At 38.1% G+C, this 22,601-nt stretch overlaps 3 protein-coding genes across 4 annotated transcripts; 2 read left to right on the top strand and 1 right to left on the bottom strand.

The window, feature by feature from the left end:
- The first annotated feature begins 15 nt into the window (after nucleotides 1-15).
- Nucleotides 16-6,672, top strand: LOC119999857 (phytochrome C-like). Its single transcript, XM_038847627.1, has 4 exons — nucleotides 16-3,074; nucleotides 3,505-4,321; nucleotides 5,119-5,415; nucleotides 5,983-6,672. The coding sequence occupies exons 1-4, from the start codon at nucleotides 989-991 to the stop codon at nucleotides 6,191-6,193; spliced, it is 3,411 nt and encodes a 1,136-aa protein (XP_038703555.1). The 5' UTR covers nucleotides 16-988; the 3' UTR covers nucleotides 6,194-6,672.
- Nucleotides 6,673-8,492: 1,820 nt separating this feature from the next.
- On the bottom strand, nucleotides 8,493-10,247 carry LOC119999859 (mitochondrial import receptor subunit TOM20-1-like). 2 transcript variants are annotated; one of them, XM_038847630.1, is made up of 8 exons: nucleotides 10,092-10,247; nucleotides 9,822-9,963; nucleotides 9,569-9,650; nucleotides 9,303-9,472; nucleotides 9,177-9,224; nucleotides 8,987-9,067; nucleotides 8,684-8,774; nucleotides 8,493-8,559 (listed from the first exon to the last, which is right to left on the bottom strand). In XM_038847630.1, the coding sequence occupies exons 2-7, from the start codon at nucleotides 9,951-9,953 to the stop codon at nucleotides 8,715-8,717; spliced, it is 573 nt and encodes a 190-aa protein (XP_038703558.1). In that variant the 5' UTR covers nucleotides 9,954-9,963; nucleotides 10,092-10,247; the 3' UTR covers nucleotides 8,493-8,559; nucleotides 8,684-8,714. The 2 variants fall into 2 exon arrangements, with proteins under 2 accessions (XP_038703558.1, XP_038703557.1); XM_038847629.1 differs by lacking the exon at nucleotides 8,493-8,559 and having other exon boundaries at nucleotides 8,599-8,774.
- An 8,904-nt stretch (nucleotides 10,248-19,151) lies between these two features.
- Nucleotides 19,152-21,031, top strand: LOC120000835 (mitochondrial import receptor subunit TOM20-1-like). The gene is made up of 7 exons (XM_038848992.1): nucleotides 19,152-19,422; nucleotides 19,531-19,666; nucleotides 19,846-19,927; nucleotides 20,009-20,178; nucleotides 20,271-20,318; nucleotides 20,417-20,488; nucleotides 20,743-21,031. Exons 2-7 carry the CDS (start codon nucleotides 19,541-19,543, stop codon nucleotides 20,848-20,850), a joined length of 606 nt encoding a protein of 201 aa, XP_038704920.1. The 5' UTR covers nucleotides 19,152-19,422; nucleotides 19,531-19,540; the 3' UTR covers nucleotides 20,851-21,031.
- The last annotated feature ends 1,570 nt before the right edge of the window (nucleotides 21,032-22,601 follow it).

Here is a 22,601-nt window from a genome sequence, read left to right as displayed (position 1 = left end):
TCTGTAAGTCAATGACCTCTAATTACTCTGCCTTCTTTAATTGGTGTACATTTTCCACTGATCTGGAATGGGTTTTGTCCATTTCTCGACTCTTTTGAGTCTCGAGGGATTGTTTCTCTGTTTTTTCTTTGAAAAAACACGCGCGCACACACTAACCAGTTCTCGGATAGGCGGATGCCAAAATCAATCAATTATGTTTTCCATAACTAATCCTAAGCTGATTCAGTTCAGCTATCAAACCAACAAACAACAAATGGCGACCCTTTTCAGCCCCGCAAAAAGGCGAAGATGAGTAAATCTATCTGGATCACGTCACGGGTGAGAGGAAAAGAAAAAGAAAGAGAAAGAAAACACTAGAACTGGCACTGGGAGGTTCTGGATTCATGGAAACCCAAGGAATTGGAGCGGTTTCACGTGATGGTGATCCAAGCCCTTTAATTCTTTAATCGAACCCATCTCTCTCTCATCGTATTGTGTACGTAACTGTGGCGTATTTTTGTTTTATTGTTTTATGATTATCTTCTGGAACTCTGTTTGCTGTACTGCTGTGTCGCAATTTGTGCCTTATCTACATGTAAGCTCCTGGGCTTTGAACTAAGAGTTCATTTATTTGAAGGTATTTTAGGCAGCTTCTCGGTTGTGGGTTTTGAGGGGATAATACGGAGAAACCACTTTAGGTATTTCTGATGACAGATTGTATCTTTTTGATGGACTTCTTGGTAGTGGATTGAGATCATGAGGAATTTTCCTTGCTGCATGGGATTGAAGAAAAGGTAAAGGTGTTGCCTTTTGGGACTGAGAGTAGTTAAATTTACTCTATTTTTTACTTTCATCGTGATTGCTGGGACGGCGCTTTCTTTTTGAAAGATTGGCTAGTTTGATATGGGTTTTGGATTTGATGATTGGGAAATTATTGTTTGTTCTGTTGGGAACACGAGCATGGGGATTTCAGTTGGAGGGTTTGGACCGTTAACCTGGGTTAGGCTTGATGAGAGAAGATAGTATTGAAGAAAAAGTGATGCAGAAGAAGGAGGGTGGAGAGATGTCATCAAGGTCTAATTGTTCCAGGAGCAGTTCTGCTCGGTCGAAGCGAAATGATCGCTTAATTGCACAGACACCGATTGATGCAAAGCTAGATGGGGATTTTGAAGAATCCGAACATTTGTTTGACTACTCAACTTCAGTTGATTTCAATGTCTCAAGTTCAACCAGCAATGTTCCCTCTTCCTCAGTATCAGCTTACCTCCACAAGATACAGAGAGGAAGCCTTATTCAACCCTTTGGTTGCATGATTGCTGTGGATGAGCAAAACTTCAAGGTCATTGCCTACAGTGAGAATACCCTAGAGATGTTAGACTTGGCCCCTCATGCTGTTCCAAGCATCGAGCAGCAAGATGCGCTCACTTTTGGAATTGATGCACGAATGCTCTTCAGATCCCCGGGTGCTGGTGCTTTGCAGAAAGCAGCCAATTTTGAGGAAGTTAATCTTCTCAACCCAATATTACTTCACTGTAGAACCTCAGGTAAGCCCTTTTATGCAATTTTGCATAGAATTGATGTGGGGTTGGTCATAGATTTGGAACCTGTGAATCCTGCTGATGTACCAATTACGGCAGCTGGGGCGCTGAAGTCCTACAAGCTAGCAGCCAAAGCCATATCCAGATTGCAGTCCTTGCCAAGTGGCAATATGTTACTAATATGTGATGTTTTAGTTAAAGAAGTTAGTGAATTGACGGGTTATGATCGGGTAATGGTCTATAAATTTCATGATGATGATCATGGGGAAGTTGTTGCAGAGTATTGCAGACCTGACTTGGAACCTTATCTAGGCTTGCATTACCCAGCTACAGATATACCACAAGCTTCAAGATTTCTTTTCTTGAAAAATAAGGTTAGGATGATTTGTGATTGTTTGGCACCGCCAGTCAAAGTGCTGCAGGAAAATAGATTGGCTCAGCCCTTAAGTCTTTGTGGATCCACATTGAGATCTCCCCATGGATGTCACGCACAGTACATGGCAAATATGGGCTCGATTGCATCCCTTGTGATGTCTGTGACAATCAATGAGGATGACGATGAGACAAACAGTGATCAACAGAAGGGAAGGAAATTGTGGGGCTTGGTAGTTTGCCATCACACAACCCCAAGGTTTGTTCCATTTCCTTTGAGATATGCCTGTGAGTTCTTGATCCAAGTATTTGGTGTACAGATCAATAAGGAAGTTGAGTTAGCAACACAACTGAAGGAAAAGCATATTTTACGAACTCAAACTGTGCTCTGTGACATGCTCCTTAGAGATGCTCCAGTGGGAATTCTTACTCAATCCCCTAATGTGATGGATCTTGTTAAGTGCGATGGAGCTGCGCTTTATTACAGAAACAAATTTTGGTTACTCGGGGTTACTCCTACAGAGATACAGATTAAAGATATTGCTGAATGGATTCTTGAGTACCACAGTGAAAGTACAGGCATAAATACTGACAGCCTTATGGAAGCTGGTTATCCAGATGCTTCAAGTCTAGGCGAAGCTGTGTGTGGGATGGCTGCTGTTAAGATTACTTCAAAAGATTTCCTCTTTTGGTTTCGATCTCATACTGCAAAAGAAATGAAGTGGGGTGGTGCTAAACATGATCCTGATGACAAGGTTGATGGAAAAAGGATGCACCCAAGATCATCATTCAAGGCATATCTAGATGTTGTTGAGCGACGGAGCCTGGCTTGGGAAGATGTGGAGATGGATGCCATTCATTCCTTGCAGTTGATATTGAGAGGATCATTGCAAGATGAGGTGGTGGATAATTCAAACACGATTGTGAACGTTCCATCAGGTGATGACAAGATTCAGAAGATCCATGAACTCCGTGTGGTTACAAATGAACTGGTTCGCGTTATTGATACAGCTGTTGTCCCCATCTTGGCTGTCGATGCTGTGGGAACTGTAAATGGGTGGAATGCAAAACTAGCTGAACTTACTGGTCTGACTGTTGTGCAAGCTATAGGCATGCCATTGGTCAAACTTCTTGAGAGCGACTCGCTCGACACGGTTAAGAACATGATTTCGTTGGCTCTGCAAGGTGATACAATCTTTTGATCTTCAGAATATGAATTACGTATAGGTATAATTGGATATCTCTGTGTATTCTACTGATAATCATAGATGTGCTTTTAATGTTTCTGAACTAGTACGTGTGGCCAAATAAAATGTCAGTTTCCTCATGAACTGGTTTTTGTGGGGAGAGGTTGTTCCCAACGAGGTTATATATCTGGAGTAAGGTCTGCAACTCTAAATAGCCAGATTAGTGATTATCCTATCTCTATCCATTGTCGACCGTGTTAATTGATTTAGTGTAGATATCTTTTGTCTTCTATTAATTTTTCAATTGACTAAGTCGGATTTTTCATCTAATACAAATTTGCTCCGATTCTTGCCATTTTTCTTCTCTATTTATTTTGTCAAGAATTTTGGTGCTTGCATCTAATTCCATTTTGATATTACAATGGCAGGCATTGAAGAGAGAGACATCAAAATCAAACTCAAAACATTTGGTCCTCGAAAAAGCACTGGTCCAATAATTTTGGTGGTTAATGCATGTTGTAGTCGAGAGTTAAATGAAAATGTTGTAGGTATTTGCTTTATTGGACAAGATCTTACTGGGCAAAAGGTGATTCTGGACAAATATACCAATATGCAAGCTGATTATGTTGGAATCTTGAGAAACCCTTCTGCGCTTATTCCTCCAATTTTTATGGCTGATGAGCATGGACGATGTTTGGAGTGGAACGATGCAATGCAAAAATTGTCTGGTTTAGCTAGAGAAGAAGCCATGGATAAAATGCTTTTAGGAGAGGTTTTCACAGTCAACAGATTTGGTTGTCGGGTTAAAGATCATGACACTTTAATTAAACTCAGGATTCTACTGAATAGTGTAATTTCAGGAGAGAATGCAGATAAACTGCTGTTTGGGTTCTTTGATCGGCATGGTAATTATGTTGAAGCTTTGCTTTCTGCAAACAAAAGAACTGATGCAGAGGGAAGGATAACCGGTGTTTTATGCTTTTTGCATGTGGCTAGTCCAGAACTGCAACACGCCTTGCACGTACAGGGGATGACAGAGCATGCTGCAGCTCAAAGCCTCAAGAAATTGGAATATATTCGACGGGAAATAAAAAAGCCCCTAAATGGGATCATTTTCCTGCAGAATCTAATGGGGTCTTCTGACCTAAGCAAAGAGCAGTTGCAGCTTCTTAAGAGAAGTGTATTGTGTCAAGAACAGTTAAACAAGATCGTTGATGATACTAATATTGAGAATATTGAGGAATGGTATGAAATTTTTAACTTGCTTATTCTGTACATTTGTTTTTCTGTTATTTGTGTTTTGGATTTGGTAGGTGGATGGGGGGTGTTGAAATATTATGATTTTGTGAATTACTTGTGGGGCAGCCATTTTAAGGCCACTCTTTTATTTTGCATTTGAAACATTGCAGGTTTCATTCATGTCAGGCATTTACTTTAAAACTGAAATAGATAACTCCTGTAAAGCTTCTGTGCAAACTTTTGATCAAGTTCTGATTAATTATTTAATACTGATCCCAAGTAACTTTTTCCTTTACATGCCAAGCAAGGAGCAACCCCATTAATTTTTTGCGATTAGGAAAGTTGCTTGAGGGCATGCCATGCAATACTCTCTTCTTAGCAAAAGTCGGGTGATGAGTATATGCAGGGCCTTCCAAGATCATTTTATATTGGAGTGGAAATATATCCTTCTGTCAATGCACTGAAAACACCTTACTTTTCTTTGGCATTCCTATCTGACTTATGTTTTCTATTTATCTTGCTTTTTTCTTGAAAATGATTATTATATGATGTTTCTACCTTCCTTTATATCGTTTCCTTTCAAATTGCTGGTATGCTTGGCTGGTTATGGCGGGTTCTCCTAATGATGAACGAGAATTATTAGATGTGTAGTTTTGGTATGGAATTGTCATTTACTTATTTAGTTTATGTGATACTCCATGTAAATATATGAGTTATTTCTCTTACCTTAGTACTCCAGTTGATCTTCCTACAACACCTGGAAATTGTTATGGTAGTATTGATCTTCTGATACCTGTTTGCAGCTATACGGAACTGAATTGTATAGCATTCAACCTCGGAGAAACTCTAGAGGCTACAATGAATCAGATTAGGATTCTGAGCCAAGAGCGGCAGGTTCATATCATCCATGATTTACCTTTGGAAGTGTCATCCATGCAATTGTACGGAGACAATTTGAGGCTTCAGCAAGTTATTTCAAATCTTTTGACAAATGCTGTCGTTTTCGCCCCTGCATTTGAGGGATCATCAATTGCATTCACAGTTATTCCCCGAAAAAAACGTATAGGAACCAAGCTGCACATTGCCCATCTTGAATTTCGGTAAGTATCTTCTCTCGTGCTTCTGTTATGCTGTTCAGTAGAGGATGCTGTATGTCGTGTTTCCGTAAGCAAGTTCCCAGATCAGAAAAACCATTTGAGGTTTATACTAAAACATGACACTGTATAAGAGCATGACAGCAAGCTATGCTCATATTGACTGCAAAGAGTGCCAAGCATATGGCAAAATGCTGAGTGGGAGAAAAGGCAAATGGATATGACATCTATGGATGACAAGCATGAAACCATGAAAGTGTATTCAATGCTATTAGCTGCTAGATTAATCAAATTTCATATGTGCAAATCTGAATCTAGGGTGGTTTTGTTTGAAGCTTCAGTTCTGTTCTGTTTAGTGTCATCTTCTTAATCCATTGATAATTGGTCATAATATGCATATGAACAAATGAAGTTTCTGCCATTTTCTTGTTCTATACTGCCATAAATATGACTTTCCAAGTTCTCTAGTTCAAACTAGGTGAATTCTAATGCCGTAATATGCTGCTAAATGTAATGTATATAAGCCATAATGGTCAAATGATGGCGAGTATAATTATGGGTTTGACACGGCAGGATCACCCATCCAGCTCCTGGGATCCCAGAGGATTTGATTCAGCAGATGTTTAACCATCACCAAGGTGTCTCAAGGGAAGGTCTGGGCCTCTATATCAGCCAGAAGCTAGTAAAGATCATGAATGGAACTGTACAATATCTAAGAGAAGCAGAAAGATCATCTTTCATTGTTCTCGTAGAATTTCCATTGGCCGGCCAGATTGACAATTGAAACTGAGTCGCTTATGGAATTTGCTGCTCAGGCCCTTTGCTTAAATTTAAATTTGCTGCTTAGCCTGCATGCAATCTTTGGCAAAATGGACACGAATAAAGCTCGAGAGTGGATCAATGGTTAGATTGAAAACTGGATGGTGCTGGAAACTTACACGGACAAATTGGTCTTTTATCGTTCTGTTGCTCGAGGAGCCTGCAAAGAAATTGCGACAGATTGTTCCAGGTTTTAGGAGGTAAAAATGTAAAATAAGTTGTAGCTAGCACTTTTTGAAACCCCAACCATCAATTTTCTTGTAACATGTTCTTCAGCTGCATTAAATTTCAATGGGAATTCTTTCCTTTGGAAAAAAGGAAGAAAATTGTAGTAAATTCTGGGGTACTTTTTCTCCGCGGCCATGTTGCTATGAAGAATGGTTGGTTTAAAGAGTTTGTAAAATGTATTGTTTTTTGATTGAATTCTACTCATTTACTAGAGAATTTTAGGCTTATAGAATATTTTTGGGTAGCTTTTATTGGAGTTTTCTGAAACCCAATTCTGGATTGAGACAAGCTCTCTTCCCAGCTATCCATTCCAGTGGTAGTATGTGCAGCTGTTTCATGCCATCGCTTCACCTCAGGCTCATCTCAGGCTCTCCCATTATCTTCCTCAAATTCTTAAAACCACTCTCCCCTCTCCGCCAAAATCCCATCTCTTCCCTTCTGGGTCTACCCGAGTAAACCCCTTAGAATCGCAACACTAATCACACAACATGATAATACTAAAATATCCCTCCAATAAGATGCTGACAACCTAACATGTATCATTAGCATGTAATTTGAAGAAGAAGAAATTGAACTAGGAAGCATCCTGGTACAAACATATTTCCCCTCGATCTATCAATAAGGATGACCTCGGATAAAAAATATTGGGAACTGAAAAGACCTTATCACCAAACATGTCGAAGATCACCCCGGAGGAGGATTCCTATTTTGAAATACATATAAAAAAGAGGCTCAATAAAGTAAATTTCTCTCACTTTTCACTTATGAGTTTGACTACTAGTCAAAGAGAGTTTTCAATATCGAATTTTCTCATTAGCACAATTATCTATCGATCTAACTTGAGTATCGGAGCATCCCCTAACGTACATTTTTGATCTCGGGGGCCCATCATTCACGTTTTTTACCTATGCAAAGACAGAACAACTTTTTTCCGATTCCAAATCTGATCAATTGAGGTGTCTATGAAACTGAGTAGTAGCTACCGAACGCAACAAGTCGATCAGATTTCGCACGTCTTCGCACCCGATTTCCCTCTCTCCTTTCCCAGTCCTCAGTCTCAAGCGCTTAATTTCACGTCATAACCTTTGATGACCATGAAATTGCGGCCCTCCCAACTCATTTTCCGTCTCCTCCCAACATGAATATCCCCACTCCAAGAAATTAATTTGGGCCTTTTAATCCTTTTCTTATCAATTTTTTTCCATCTTAAAACATAATTATTCAATTAGGTCATGTTTTTGTCGATATTAATGTAAGTTATAACCTAATTACCAAAGTCAATTAATCTATTTTTCCCGACCCACCACAAACCTCACTTTACTACAAAAAATTCTTTAAATTATCAGTTTAGAATAATTCCGATTTTGGGCTTCTAATAATGCATTACAAATGGGTCAACAATGCTAACCGTAAAGGCCTATGACTGTACCCATTTCGCAAGGCCCAGTTGATAGGAAACCCAATAGGCCCAACGATGCGACATTTTTTATTTCGCGGGATTAATAACGTCAAAACAATATTGGCCCATATTGATGAAATTGTTTGATCCCCTTTGTATATTTAGACAAGGGATCCTACTTGAAATGGTGGGTTTTCTTTTGCAGAAAAGCATAACGAGCACCAAAGGAACAACAAAAATTTTTTCCTTTACCTGCCAGGCATTACCGGGTAACCATGTGGCCCCCTAACTTTTAACAGGATTATCGATCAGGTGACTAATCACATCTCTTAGAAACATTGGGTCGGGCCTAATTTGGATCGATAACCTAGAACCTGTCCCGGTATACACCTCTAATAAAAACCTGGGTTGGTGTAGTGAAGGCTCCAAATGCCACTGGGACTTGAGTGCCTTGCAAGTTGCAACTAGCGTGGCTGCATGGGCTAGCATCATGCATGAGCCAATCTTGCCCTGGTATGGGAGAGGAGATGAGACTAGAGAAAGAGTGATAGGCCACAGAGCTAACACTAAGTCGGTTCTTATGAACCCTAGCCGCTCTTCCTGCTCTCAAATCAAGCTTTGTTTGCAGTGAGTTATCAAGGACAATTAGTCGGTTCAGGAGTTGAGGATCTGGTTCAGACATCTCCTCATACACACAGAGTACCCTAAAATATTCATATTAAATTCTTAAAAACATTTAAACATAGATAAAGATAAAATACTCCAATGCCAATATGCATAGTTCTCAACTTTCAAAAACATTAACTAATCAAGGTTCAATTTCCTTACGTTCCCAATTAAAGAAGCAGGAGCCCAAATCCTAAAGCAAACATAGCCACTGCAATAGCCATCCAATCTTATCCATCATACACATTGGTTCCTGAGTCGGATTTGCAGTTTGCAATGTTAAAAGAAGAACAACTGAGTTGAAAATTAAGTAATACAACGATTAAAATACATGTAGTCAAAGTGAAATTGAATTTACTTGCTCAAGCAAACATAAAAAGTTAGTTTATTTTTGTTAGAGGTTAAATAAATTGCTAGCACACGCAACAAACTTGCAACAAAATTTATAAAAGTCCACAAGCTAACCTCGTCACTTGTTGGAATGATTGGTCTCCCTGTCATAATTCTTAAACGTATATCATGCCATGATTCGTGTGTGCTTCGACACTTTTGGATAAGAAAGAAAAAAACAACATTAGATTGAAATAACAAGAACAAACTACACATTATATTATTGACAACAACAAAAACCCATGAACGAATAATAATAACACACCGGGTGACACGACCTCATCCACTCAGAATAAACTTCATTGTGCCAATCCTACATACAATGGAACAAAAATAATATTCAATCATACATGGAAGAAGGAAAAAAACCATCATGATGAGTTATATATACCTGATTGTGAGCAATAGTGAATGAGTAATGAGCAGATTGATAGCATGGAAGGGCCTTATCATACTCTTTAGTTAAGATTGCATACTTGTGGTAAGCAAGTCCCAGCACAAAATGAGTGTCAGTCACTTTGTCATTAATTGATAATGCCTCGTTCAACTTTTTAATTGCATCTATATATATATATATATATATGCAGCAATTAGAAAGAAAAAGAATTAGGTTCTAAGCAAGAAAAGAATTCAATATAAAATCCGGCTGGAGAATACCTCGAAGCAACAGTTGTTGTGGTTCTATGTTATTCATGAGTACAGCCAACCCAATCAGAGCCTCTCCCCATTGTGACAAATTCTGTGAAATAAAAAGCACCCATTGGAACCAACCAGAGATCAGCAAATGGCTTCTTTGGAGTGTTGGATTTTTAAGCAACATAAGAGAAACTTCAGTATTCAGGGATAGAGATCTAAGAGAGAAAAAAAGTGTATATATATATAAATTGAAACAACATAAAAAAGAACTAACCTTGGTGTCCCGAGGGTTTTTATTGTAGCGGGTTTCTGCAGCAGCGCATATATTTGCGAAGTAAGGTAGTCTATCTTCTTTTAAGAATGGTACCTCTTGATTCCTGGAGCTTTCGTTCTTACGAAAGGGCATTGCTATTACTCTGCGTTTGTATATTGTACAGATCAGAACAGATTATAGCCATATATATAATAACAATAACAGATCTGATTCATACGAAGTACGTAGTGAAAGGAATATCCTAAACCATAGAAGAAGAAGTGTTATCACCTTTGTTTTGTCAGAAGATGCCGTTAGCAGTCCAGGTTAGGTCTTTCTGCCTTTTCTTTCCGCTACATGCATTAGGGTTCCAAAGTGATGGAAAGAAGGGCAAACGTGTCAAGATGTACACGGATTCAGATGACCAGTCATTACAAATATAATTATGGCAATTTAAAGCTCACAAGGAAAGGACAGTTAAGAGTCAATCTTGCTAGTCATGAACCAAAAGAAAGAGATCAAAACTCAAAAAGTTTAAACAAGCCCATGAAGCCTTTTTGAGCAGGAGCAAGCTCAAAACATTTTTAAAAAAATGCCATGTCCACGTTAATAGACCCAGGTTCGACTTCCGGCAGACACACTTCTGTTTTCTTCGAGTAGGCTTCATTCGGATTTTGGGCTTCTAATAATACATTACGAATGAGTCAATGACTGTACCATTTCGTAAGGCCCAGTATATAGGAAGCCCGATAGGCCCAACGATGCTACATTATCATTACGAAAATGACATGTAGCCCATTAGCTTGTTAGCCCATGGAAGCCTAACAAGTTTATTCCACTAATTTAATCAATGGAATAGTTTTATTTTCACTCTTTTATCACATAATTCATTGTCTAAAATTCATTGTTCTAATCTAGATTATATTGTTTTTTAAAGCATAGTCTAAATTCATTGTTTTAGTTTTAAATTCATTTTTTTTGAAATTTCATTGAAAAAAACAATGAAATTAAGAAATTTCATTAAAAAATGAAATTAAGATTTACTCGATAAAACTCATCGACAATGAATCTTATTAGAAATAGTTTTATGTGTTGATTCTGAATGTGTAATTTTTTTAAAAATCTAACATATATTTTGAGAGTTAAAATGTTTTAAAATTTTGTTTAAGATACTTGGACTCTCATGTGCTATCACTATATGAGCTATATATAGCACTATTGCTATCGTTAAGGGAAATTTTATACAGCACAAAAACACTATCTTTAGTTCTTTACACCACTTTTTAAACATGATAAATTTACACCAAAAAAAATATAAATTTACGCACAAAATTATAGTGAAAAGCTCAAATTACCCTTGTTATAAATGATACGCTCTCTCATATTTCTCTAACTTCCAAGAACACTCATCTCTCTCATAATTAGTGCTACCATTTTTTTGATCTTATGATCATATCATACAAAATACAAATATAGGAACAAACATATGAAACAGACAAACAAACATGGAGCCCATGTTTACAAGCTATGATCATTCATCCCCCCATATTTCCTTTTTTTACAGTCACCCAAAAGCCATCACCATCCATACTCAAACACCCACATTAAATCACTATTAGTAGCGATGGTTGTGGTGCAGACACTCTGCAGGAGTCACCGGGAACCTACCAGTGTAGGTGCAATAATAATAGATCATGTGATTGGCCTTAACCCATAAGAGCTGATGACCTTGATGCACATTTAGTCCATACAGCGTTGGCTCATCCCACCAATATCTCCTAGCGCCACTGCTGCTGCATTTCTTAGCATTATCAAATGCTGCAACTGACAGAGGGCACTCGCACGCGTCAATTTCAAAGTTCTTATACGTGGCTGTGAAGGGCGCATGGGACCAGTCCGTCTTGAGCCTCCCACCTTGTGTGGCCCAATCGTATGCGTTCTTGTTGAATATCCCACATCGATTGGGAAAAGGGTTGGTGTGTGGTTTAAATGAGGGTTTTCTCCAACTTCTTGATAGGCCTTTTAAGGGGTTGGACAAGGGGCCCAATATGTTAACATGGTATCGGAGCCAGCCTAATGCGATGTAAAACTCCACGTGTGTGTGGTGTGAGCAGGCCCAGGTGAGGCATTGGGCTCACAGCCCACACACGTGCGGGCGGGTGTTGAATATCCCACATCGATTGGGAAAAGGGCTGGTGTGTGGTTTAAATGAGGGTTTCCTCCAACTTCTTGATAGGCCTTTTAAGGGGTTGGACAAGTAGAAAAATAGGAGCAATTGTAGAGAAGAATAGAGGCAATATTTGGTGTGTACGTATATTGATTTAACATTACAATTACAACCTCATATATATAGGGATCAAACATTACACCCTAAGACAAATGTTCCATAATTTGAGGAGCAAATTATTCCATAATTTGAGGAGCAAATTATGCCATAATTTGAGGAGCAAATTATGCCATAATTTGAGGAGCAAATTATGCCATAATTTGATGAACAAATTATGCCATAATTTGAGGATTTAATGTCAATACTCCCCCTCAAGCTGGATCAAGAGGATTGATTGAGCCAAGCTTGGACAATAATTGGTGAAAATGACCAGAAGACAGAACCTTTGTAAAAACATCAGCAAGTTGATCATGGCTTCGAGTGTAAACTGTTTGAATAACTTGATTCTGAACTTGATGACGAATAAAATGACAATCAACTTCAATATGTTTTGTGCGTTCATGAAACACGGGATTAGCAGCAATATGCATAGCAGCCTGATTATCACAAAAAAGAGTCATAGGAAGACTATTTGGAAAACCCAAATCTGCGAGCAAACTCTTAAGCCATATTAGTTCACATGCACTGGATGCCATTGCACGATATTCAGCTTCAGCACTAGAACGAGCAACCACATGTTGTTTTTTGCTACGCCAAGAAACAAGATTTCCACCAACAAACATACAATAGTCGGAAGTGGACTTTCGATCAAGGGCATTTCCAGCCCAATCAGAATCACTATATCCTGTAATCCGTAAGTGACCGTGCTTAGCTAGAACTATGCCACGACCAATAGAACCCTTGAGATAACGTAAGATTCGTTTGACAATGCCCAAATAGAAAAGAGTAGGAGCGTGCATGAACTGGCTAACAAGACTTACACCATAAGCAATGTCAGGTCGAGTAATAGTGAGATAAATGAGCTTACCAACCAACCGTTGGTAATCATTAACTCCTTGTAAAGGTTCACTGGCTGTATCAAGATTTAATTTGCTATCCAGTGGAGTGGATGCTGGTTTTGAATTCATCATTTCGGTTTCCTCTAGCAAATCAAGAATATACTTCCTTTGATTTAGAAATAAACCTTTGCTGGAAACTGCCATTTCAATGCCAAGAAAGTAATTTAAGGAACCAAGATCCTTAATAGGAAATCGAGATTGAAGAGTGGTTTTGAGTTGAGAAATAGCATCAATACTATTCCCAGCAATAATAAGATCATCAACATAAATTAGGACCACCACTATAGTATTGGAAGAATGACGAATGAACAAAGAAGAATCAGCTGTACTGCGAGAGAAACCAACCTCTTGAAGAACGGTACTTAACTTGGCGTGCCAAGCACGCGGAGATTGTTTCAACCCATAGATTGATTTGTGTAGGTGACAAACCAAAGAAGAATCCGAACTCTGTGGATGTCCTGGAGGTAGTTTCATATAGACTTCTTCTTCAAGATCCCCATGAAGGAAAGCATTTTTGACGTCCATTTGACTCATAGACCATCCACAATTTACGGCAACTGAGAGGAGAGTACGCACTGTATTCATCTTAGCAACAGGAGCAAACGTCTCTTTGTAATCCACACCAAAGGTTTGAGTAAATCCCTGGGCCACAAGGCGAGCTTTATGCCTGTCAATGGTGCCATCCGAGTGAAATTTAGTTTTATATACCCAGCGGCTCCCCACTGGTTGTTTTCCAGGAGGAAGTTTAACAACACTTCAAGTCTGATTTTCAGCAAGAGCTTGAAGCTCTTCACCCATAGCTTGTCGCCATATTTCCTGAGAATTTGCTTCCTTGAAATTCTTAGGTTCATGAACAGTAGAAATATCGGTGAGAAATGCCACATGAGCTGAGGAAAGACGATGATAAGTGACATACTTGGAGAGAGGATGACAAGCAGAAAAAGTGACGTAATCTTTAAGTTTTGTTGGAGGGACGCGGTTTCGAGTAGGATTCCGTCAAACCAATGATGGTGAAACCTCATGATTATTAATGGAAGCAAGCACCTCATGATTATTAGTGGAAGCAAGCACATGCACATCTTGGAGATTCTCGGGCTGTTCGGCTGGAGCATTTTCAACCAAATTTTCAGCTAGCACATTTGGAAGGAGTTCAGCCTGTCCAGTTGGAGGATTTTCAGCTGCCTGGTGCGGAACAAACTCAGCAATATTAGGCTTGTGAGGAACCCCTTCAGAAATAATCTCGGATATAGGCAAGGGAAACACTTCCTCTAAATCATCTTGAGAATTTGTATAATAAGGTGTTGCTTCTTCAAACATAACATCTCTGAAGACAAATAATCTTCGAGAATCAGGATGATAACATTTATACCCTTTCTGGGTCGAAGAATACCCCAGAAAAATACACTTAGCAGCTCGGGCATCAAGCTTATCACGATGAGATGCTTGTATATGCACAAAGCAAGTGCAACCAAATACTTTCAAGTGAGACACATCAATAGTTTTCTCCTGCAAAACTTCAAGGGGAGATTTAAAAGACAACACTCGGCTCGGAAGCCGATTAATGATATAAACTGCTGCTAATACTCCATAAGACCAAAAAACTTTTGGAACATGCATGTGAAGCATCAAAGCACGAGTTTTTTCCAACAAGTCTCTATTTTTGCGTTCTGCTACTCCGTTCTGTTGAGGAGTACCAACACAACTAGTCTGATGTACAATGCCATGAGAATATAAATATTGTGTCATATTTTTAGACATGAATTCTGTGCCATTATCAGAACGAAGTGTTTGAATTTTAGAGGAAAATTGAGTCTGAACAAGCATATGAAAATCTTTGAAGATATTCATAACTTCACCTTTTGATCTCAACATGTACACCCAAGTAACACGTGAGAAATCATCAATAAATGTAACAAAGTATTTAAAACCATCAATTGATTCAAGAGTAGGTCCCCAAACATCGGAGTGAACAAGTTCAAACATTCTAGTAGTTCTAGAAGAAGAAGACACAAAAGGTAATCTAGTAGATTTTGACAAATGGCAAATTTCACAAGAAAAATAATTGGTATCAACATTTGGCAACAATTTAGTGAGAATATTATCTGAAGGATGTGCTAAACGTTGATGCCAGAGAACATGATCTGCCGAGGAAGAAGGAAAAAACGAGACTTGAGTACTTTTGCTAGGTTGAAAATTTCCTGAGATGTAGTAGAGACCTTGTAGAAAAAATCCTCTACCAATGATCTTCTTGGTGACAAGATCTTGAAAAAGTACCTCATGAGGAAGAAATATAACACAACAATTTAAAGCTTGAGTGAGTTTTCTAACCGAAAGTAACTTGACTGGAAAAGATGGAACATATAAAGCCATTGAAGTCACATCTTTAGACAACAATTTAAGTTTACCTTCACCAAGAACAGGAAAACCATTCCCATTGGCAATTGACACATGGGATGGAGTAGAAAATTTTTTGAAGTCAGACAAATTGGTTAATTTATTTGTCATATGATCGGTGGCACCAGAATCAACAATCCAAAAATCATGCACGGTATTAAATTCTATAGCAGTAGAGAATGCACTGAAAATACCTTCAAGGTTGTCATTGGATTGATGTCCCGAGTCTGATAAGAACCCAGCAAACTTACCAAGGAGGGTTGTGGAATTAGAGTGTCCTATACCAGAAGCTCCATGTATTGAATTTGAGGTGTAATTTACTCTTCCCTTCTCCTGAAGATAGGTTGCAAACTCATTTATAAGGGAAATTGGATTTGAGGTGTAATTTACCATATCTCCCTGTAATGTTTCTACAACATGACCTGCTCCGATACCATGTAGAAAAATAGGAGCAATTGTAGAGAAGAATAGAGGCAATATTTGGTGTGTATGTATATTGATTTAACATTACAATTACAACCTCATATATATAGGGATCAAACATTACACCCTAAGACAAATGTTCCATAATTTGAGGAGCAAATTATGGGACAAAAGTTCCATAATTTGAGGATCAAATTATGCCATAATTTGAGGAGCAAATTATGCCATAATTTGAGGAACAAATTATGCCATAATTTGAGGATTTAATGTCAATAGTTCCATATTGAGTTGTAGGCATGGTGCAGCCCGAGTAGGGACTGACCATCAAACCAGCAAGTTGGTACTACCATTCACCAATTGAAGCACAGATAATCAGAGAAGGCAGCCGACTATCAAACTCACATAGCAATAAAGACCAAGCCAAATATAATCATCCCAAGGAACTGCCACAAATGGTAAAAACCAGATAACTTTAGTTGCTCAAGACAAGGAATCAACAAACTAATCTCCAGCAAATATATGTATATCCATGACTGATAATTCCTATAAATATATGAAGGAGATACAAAATCAAGGTAAAGGGAGATTACAAACCAACGGGGAGAACCCCAAATCGATTGAAGCTTCTTGTGCAAGAGGGAGAGAACCTGAACTCAAAGAAAGAAACTAAGAACAGAAAAGTTCACCAAATATCAAAATCTGACTTTTCCTGTAAGCCCCTGCCTTCTTGCATTGTACCAAGGAGGAGAACTTCATGGGCCTGGGTCTTAAACTCTAACCAAGCCAACTTGCAAACTAATTAATAAGCCACTGCATCAAGACACCCATTGCTTAGTCCTTTGGAAAGGGAATTCCTTTGTGTTCCATGTTTGGGTGTGCTCTGATTGGAGTCTCATCCACCAAAAATACAACTTGGCGCTGGTTCCAAGCAAAAGCATGTATGATGAAAAGGGAAAAACAAAGAGGAACATATATTTTAAAATTTTAGTTTAAGGGTTAATATGTCTTTGTATACAAATGTAAACTATAAAAAATTAAAAAGTTGTATAAAGATAGTGTTTTTAATGGCGTGTAGATAAAATTTATCTATCGTTGGGTCTTAAAGAGTGTCTATAATTATCCGCTTGTTTGGCGGGGATGGATCCACTTGGCCCAGTGGATAGGAAGCCCAATAGGCATAACGATGTGACATTATAGTTGAAGAGTGTCTTTAATTCTCTCTCTTTGACAAGGGGGCCGTTTGGTGGGGGCGGATCCATATATTTTAGAAAAATAATTGTAATAATACATATATTTTTAGAAAAATAAAATTACTAGAAGTGAAGGCTTTAGAGAGACAGGGAGAGTAAGATATCCCTCAAGTGCTTCAGGGTGCCAATGAGGAGGGGTCTTACCATATTTATAGTGCTTTGGTCGTGTGACTGCCACGTGTCGATAGTACAGATAGGCCTTGGGCTTTGATTGGGCCAAAGGACTTCGATAGGAGCTCATTGGTAGCATGGGCCTTGAGCTTTTGTAGAATAGATGAATCATTTTGTAAGGTCATATGACTATACTTCAGTGGGTCTATTGGTCGACTGGGCTTCGGTGGACCAATATATCGATCGGGCTTCAGTGGGCCTCTTTGGTCGACCAGGCTTCCGTGAGCCAATATGTCGACTGGGCTTCGGTGGGCCTCTTTGGTTGATCGAGCTTCAGTGGGCCCCATTGTAGATTAAAGCTCTCATGGGCTTCGTAGATAGATTGCCCAGGCTCGCGTGGACATTTCGGGCTGTGCTCAAGACTCTCATGGGTCTTTGCGAAGCTTGGCTAAGACTCTCGTGGGTCTAACATTTGTTTGTCTAATATTGGGTCATGAGCTTGGTCGACTAAGACTCTCGTTGGTCTATTATTGTCGGTTGGGACGCTCGTAGGCCTTGTGATGTAGATGTGGATGATTTTGGGCCCATACAGCCCCGGACCCCTGCACTAAGTTTCACCCATTTATGTTCAATGCTGGATCCGCCCCTAGACTCATATAGTCGGGTCTTGGAGTTCAAGAGAGAGACAATGATTATGAGTTAGTGGATGAGGTTTGTTCCATAAAAAAAAAAGTGAATGGATGAGGAAGATATGTAAGAGCATCTGCAGTTGATTATTTTAACATATTCTCTAAAATATATAAAAATTGTCATTGTTTCTTATTTTATAGATTTTTTATCCAACCAACACAACATCATATTATTTATCATATTCTCAACTTCATGAAAAAAATATTTATTTCTCTTTCTTTTATTATTCTATTAATATAAATTAATTTGAAGTACGTAAAATATTAAAAATGGAAGGAGAGAGGAGAGTGAAAAAGTAACAAAAAAAATTATTTTATATTTAGGGAAGTGAATAGTGGTTCTCTAGATGTGGATAATCATTGTTCATGTTCTCTAAAATATGGAACCTATACGTAATCTTATACAGAGATGTTTTTTTGACTAGTTTCTCCATATTCGTTTCCGACTTTACGGGAAGAATCGTGTTTAGATAATCTGATATGAACACTCTAACAATGGAACATATATCTGCAAAACATGATACATTGTTATTTTATTGTTTATTCATTATTTGTCATTAGTATATAGTCAAAGGATAATGTTAGAGACCCCCAAAATTTGACCTCAAAAGTCTCCCAAATCTATATGACATTAAAATAGTAATCGATTAAAAACACACATGTAAGACCCATTTCACGCCTCAACACTCCACATTAAATGGGGGTCACTTTTTGGAGGTTCCAACCATTATCCATAGTCAAATATTTATAAATAATAAATACATACATGATTATTAATACCAAGAGATTGTGGAATCAAAACTCCCAATGCGGTTATAATCCTTAATGCCTTAATGTTCGTATTGGTGGATTGAGAATTTATACTCTATGTAACATTCAATTTCATCAAACACCTACATAATTTATTTCATAGTTTATATACTCAAGCATAAATCAACAGTGTATACTCTAGCATATATTCAATCAGTTATACTCTGTATGGAGACTAAGTAATGATAAACCCAACAATCGGTTATAAATTTTTTTAAAAAAATCCAATAGTCAGTATTCAGTAATACGTTCCGAAATTCAGACGGACGTTAAATGAGTGGGTTGAGGATGGGACCGAAAGGGGCCCATCGATCGATTAACGTGGACATGGCATTCTTTTTATGGCCCAAAATGGCTTCATGGGCTTGGTTAAACTTTTGATCTCTCTTGGTCGGTCGATGACTAGCAATTTTGACTTAAAAAGAAAAGGAGTTTCCTTTCCTTGTGAGCTTTGAATTGCCATAATTATTAATCGGCGGGTCATCTGAATCCGTGTACCTCTTCACATGTGTGACCCGTTTACCCTTCTTTACATCCCCTTGAAACCCTAGTGCATCCAGCGGTTTTTCTCAAGATCTCTTGAAAGGTATTGAGAGGGCTTTTATGTTCCGTACATAGATAGCGTCGAGTGTCCTAAGATCATCGACGCCGTGTTCCATTGTCACTTCTCTTGACTTGAACGGAAAGGAAAGGCAGACCTAACCTGGACTGCTAACAAAGGTGAGAACACTTGTTCTCTTAGGATTTGGGTTTTCTTTCACCACTTTGTATGAATCAGATCTGTTATTGTTATTATATGGCTATAATCTCTTCTCTGTACACATGCAGAGTAATTAAAATGCCGTTTGGGAGGGAAAAAAACTCTCGTAATCGACCTTTCTCAAAAGAAGACAAAATACCTTTTTACTCAGATGTATGCGCAACCGCCGAAACGCGTTACAGCAGAAAACCTCTGGACGCGAAAGTTAGTTCCTTTTTATGTCTCTCGATATATATGTTTTTCCTTTACTTCTTTTCTATGTTATTTAAAAATCCGACATTGCAAAGAACCCATTTAGCTTTCTGGTTGGTATTAACTCTCTAATTTATACAAATTCTTCCAAAGCATGACCCATTTGTTCCGATGGGCTTTTCATTTTACAGAATTTGTCAAGATGGGGAGAGGCTCTGATAGGGTTGGCTGTAATCAAGGATAACGTAGAATCACAAAAAGAGATGCTTCGAGGTATTCTCCAACCGGATTTGATGAGGAATGTTTTTTTTTTTTTCCTTGCTAATTCTTTTTTTCCTGATCATTGCTGCATAGATTCAATTAAAAAGTTGGAGGAGGCCTTATCAATTAATGACAAAATGACCGAAACCCATTTTTTGCTTGGGAACGCCTATCACAAGTATGGAATCTTAACTAAAGATTATGATAAGGCCCAACCATACTATCAATCTGCTTATTACTCATTCAGAAAGGCTCATAATCAGGTATATATAATGCATTTGATACTTATGTTATATCGCATATGGTTTTGTTTTCTTTCATATTATGATTGAATATTATTTTTGTTCTGTTGTAGGATCCTAAAAATGAAGTTTATTCTGAGTGGATGAACATGTCTCAACCGGTGTGTTATTATTTTTCGTTGATAGGTTTCTGTTGTTGGCAATTTAATGGGTAGTTTGTTCTTGTTATTAATTCAATGTTTTTTTTCCTATCTGGAAGTGTCGAATCTCACACAAGGGATGGCATGATATACGGTTAAGAATTATCACAAAGAGACCACTTATTGATGAGGTTAGCTTATGGACTTCTTGAAACTCTTGTAGTTCTGTTGCAATGTTGTTGCATGTGCTGGTAACTTTAGTTCAGTAACTTCAGTTGTAGCTAAAATAAACTAGCTAGGAGTAGGACCATGCTAATTCTTCTGTTATTGTAACGTATAACAACTTTTTATGTATGTTTGAGCATGCAAATTCAATTTCACATTGGTTGTACCATTTTTCAACTCATTTGTTCTTTTTCCATTGACATCTGTGAATCCAACCCAGGAAGCAGATGGAATGGAAATGATGGTCAAGTTTGGTGGGATGACTATTATTGCTGTCGCTGTTGGCATTCTTGCTGTTGGATTTGGGAGCCTGTTGCAGCTTCTTTAACCGCGCACTTAAGAAATTGAACATTAGTAAATTAATATTGTTAACAGCTGAAAACTATGCATGTTTGCATTGGAGTATTTTATCTTTATCCGAGTGTTTCAATGTATTTAAGACAATATTTTCGGGCACTAAGTGTGGAGGAGGAGGTGTTCTCTTTATCTTTGTTGGGATTTTGATCTCACATATTTGTGCATGTGCTATCTCCCCTGAAAGGAAGCAACTATGTCTAGTCGGTCTAATCTCAACAGTATACCAGCCAGAGAGAGACGCTACAAAACTGTGTTCCTGAATTTCGATTGTATTATTCAATGAACAAGATTAGCATGGATGACACTTCCAAATCTAGTTCACTGTGGCCTATAGAGTTTATCGGAGGTTGAATTCAGTACAGTTCAGTTCCATATATTATATATAGCTGCAAACAGGTATTCAGGTGGTGTGGGAAGATCAACTGAAGTACCAAGGTAAGAGAAGTAACTCACATATTCGCATCTGAGTATCACATAAAACTAATTTATTAAATGATAGTTCCATACCAAAACTACACTTCTAATAGTAGTACTCATTCATCATTAGGAGAACCTGCCCTAAACAGCCATGCATAGCAATGCCTTTTGGTTGCTTTTGATGACAATTCCGCTCGCTTTTGATGGCCCTTTGGTGGAGTCGTGCGGCACAGCGATGCCCCGGGCGGCAGAGGTGGGCTCAACATTGGACATAAGGGGGAAAACTTAGTGCGTGGGGCAACACCCCCGAAATTGTTTGTGGCGCCACCGTTGGCCGTGGGTGGATCCGTCCCTGATTGTTTGTCCTGAACTCCAAGATCCACAAGAACTCCTCCTTTTTCCTCTTTATTCCTCTTTCTCCATCTCACATAAATATGTGGGCTCCCTCTTGTCTTGTTAGAATCTGGCAAACAATGGAGGAAAAACGCCCAGGGTTATCGACAGGGCCGGCGCTACCATCTTTTGTACCCAAAGCGGCATGGTAAGTGGCACTCTATTGAAAAAAAATGATGCCATTAACCTTGGTGTCCATAGATGTAGAGAGGATTTGAAATACGGGGGGACTAAACCCTTTCTGTGTAATTAATTAAATCCAATTATTATTTTTTGAGGAGATTTTAAATTTGATTTTGATTAGATCTCTTGATTGGGAACTAAACCCTTTGTGTGCAATTATTTTTAAAGATATTTTAAATCTTATTTTGATTTTCTCACTTGATTGGGAAATAAACCCTTTGTGTGCAATTAATTAAATATAATAGTTACTTTTTTGAATAGATTTTAAATATGATTTTGATTTCCTCTCTTGATTGGGAACTAAACCCTTTGTGTGCAATTATTTTTAAAGATATTTTAAATCTTATTTTGATTTCCTCACTTGATTGGGAAATAAACCCTTTGTGTGCAATTAATTAAATATAATAATTATATTCGTTAAGAGATTTTAAATCTTATTTTGATTTCCTCTCTTGATTGAGAATTAAACATTATGTGTGTAATTAATTGGGATGAACATTATTTGCACCATATTTTTTTTACTAAATACACCCTACTCTAGTGTGTTTTTAAAGGGTTAATGGGGTGTATTTAGTAAAAAATGGGGTGCAAATAATGTTCATCTTAATTGGATGGTGTTCCCCTTTTGGGGAACATATGCTAGCCTAAAAAAGGCTTTAAAAAGTATTAAAAAAAAAATTAATTGGTTGGTGTGTAAGCAGACTCAAAATCTGGTGTGTAGAGATGAAA

Source organism: Tripterygium wilfordii, chromosome 6 (assembly GCF_013401445.1).
Source record: "Tripterygium wilfordii isolate XIE 37 chromosome 6, ASM1340144v1, whole genome shotgun sequence".
Classification (NCBI taxonomy): domain Eukaryota; kingdom Viridiplantae; phylum Streptophyta; class Magnoliopsida; order Celastrales; family Celastraceae; genus Tripterygium; species Tripterygium wilfordii.
The sequence above is the reverse complement of the archived record's forward strand: the minus strand, read 5'-3'. Positions and strand labels throughout refer to the sequence as shown.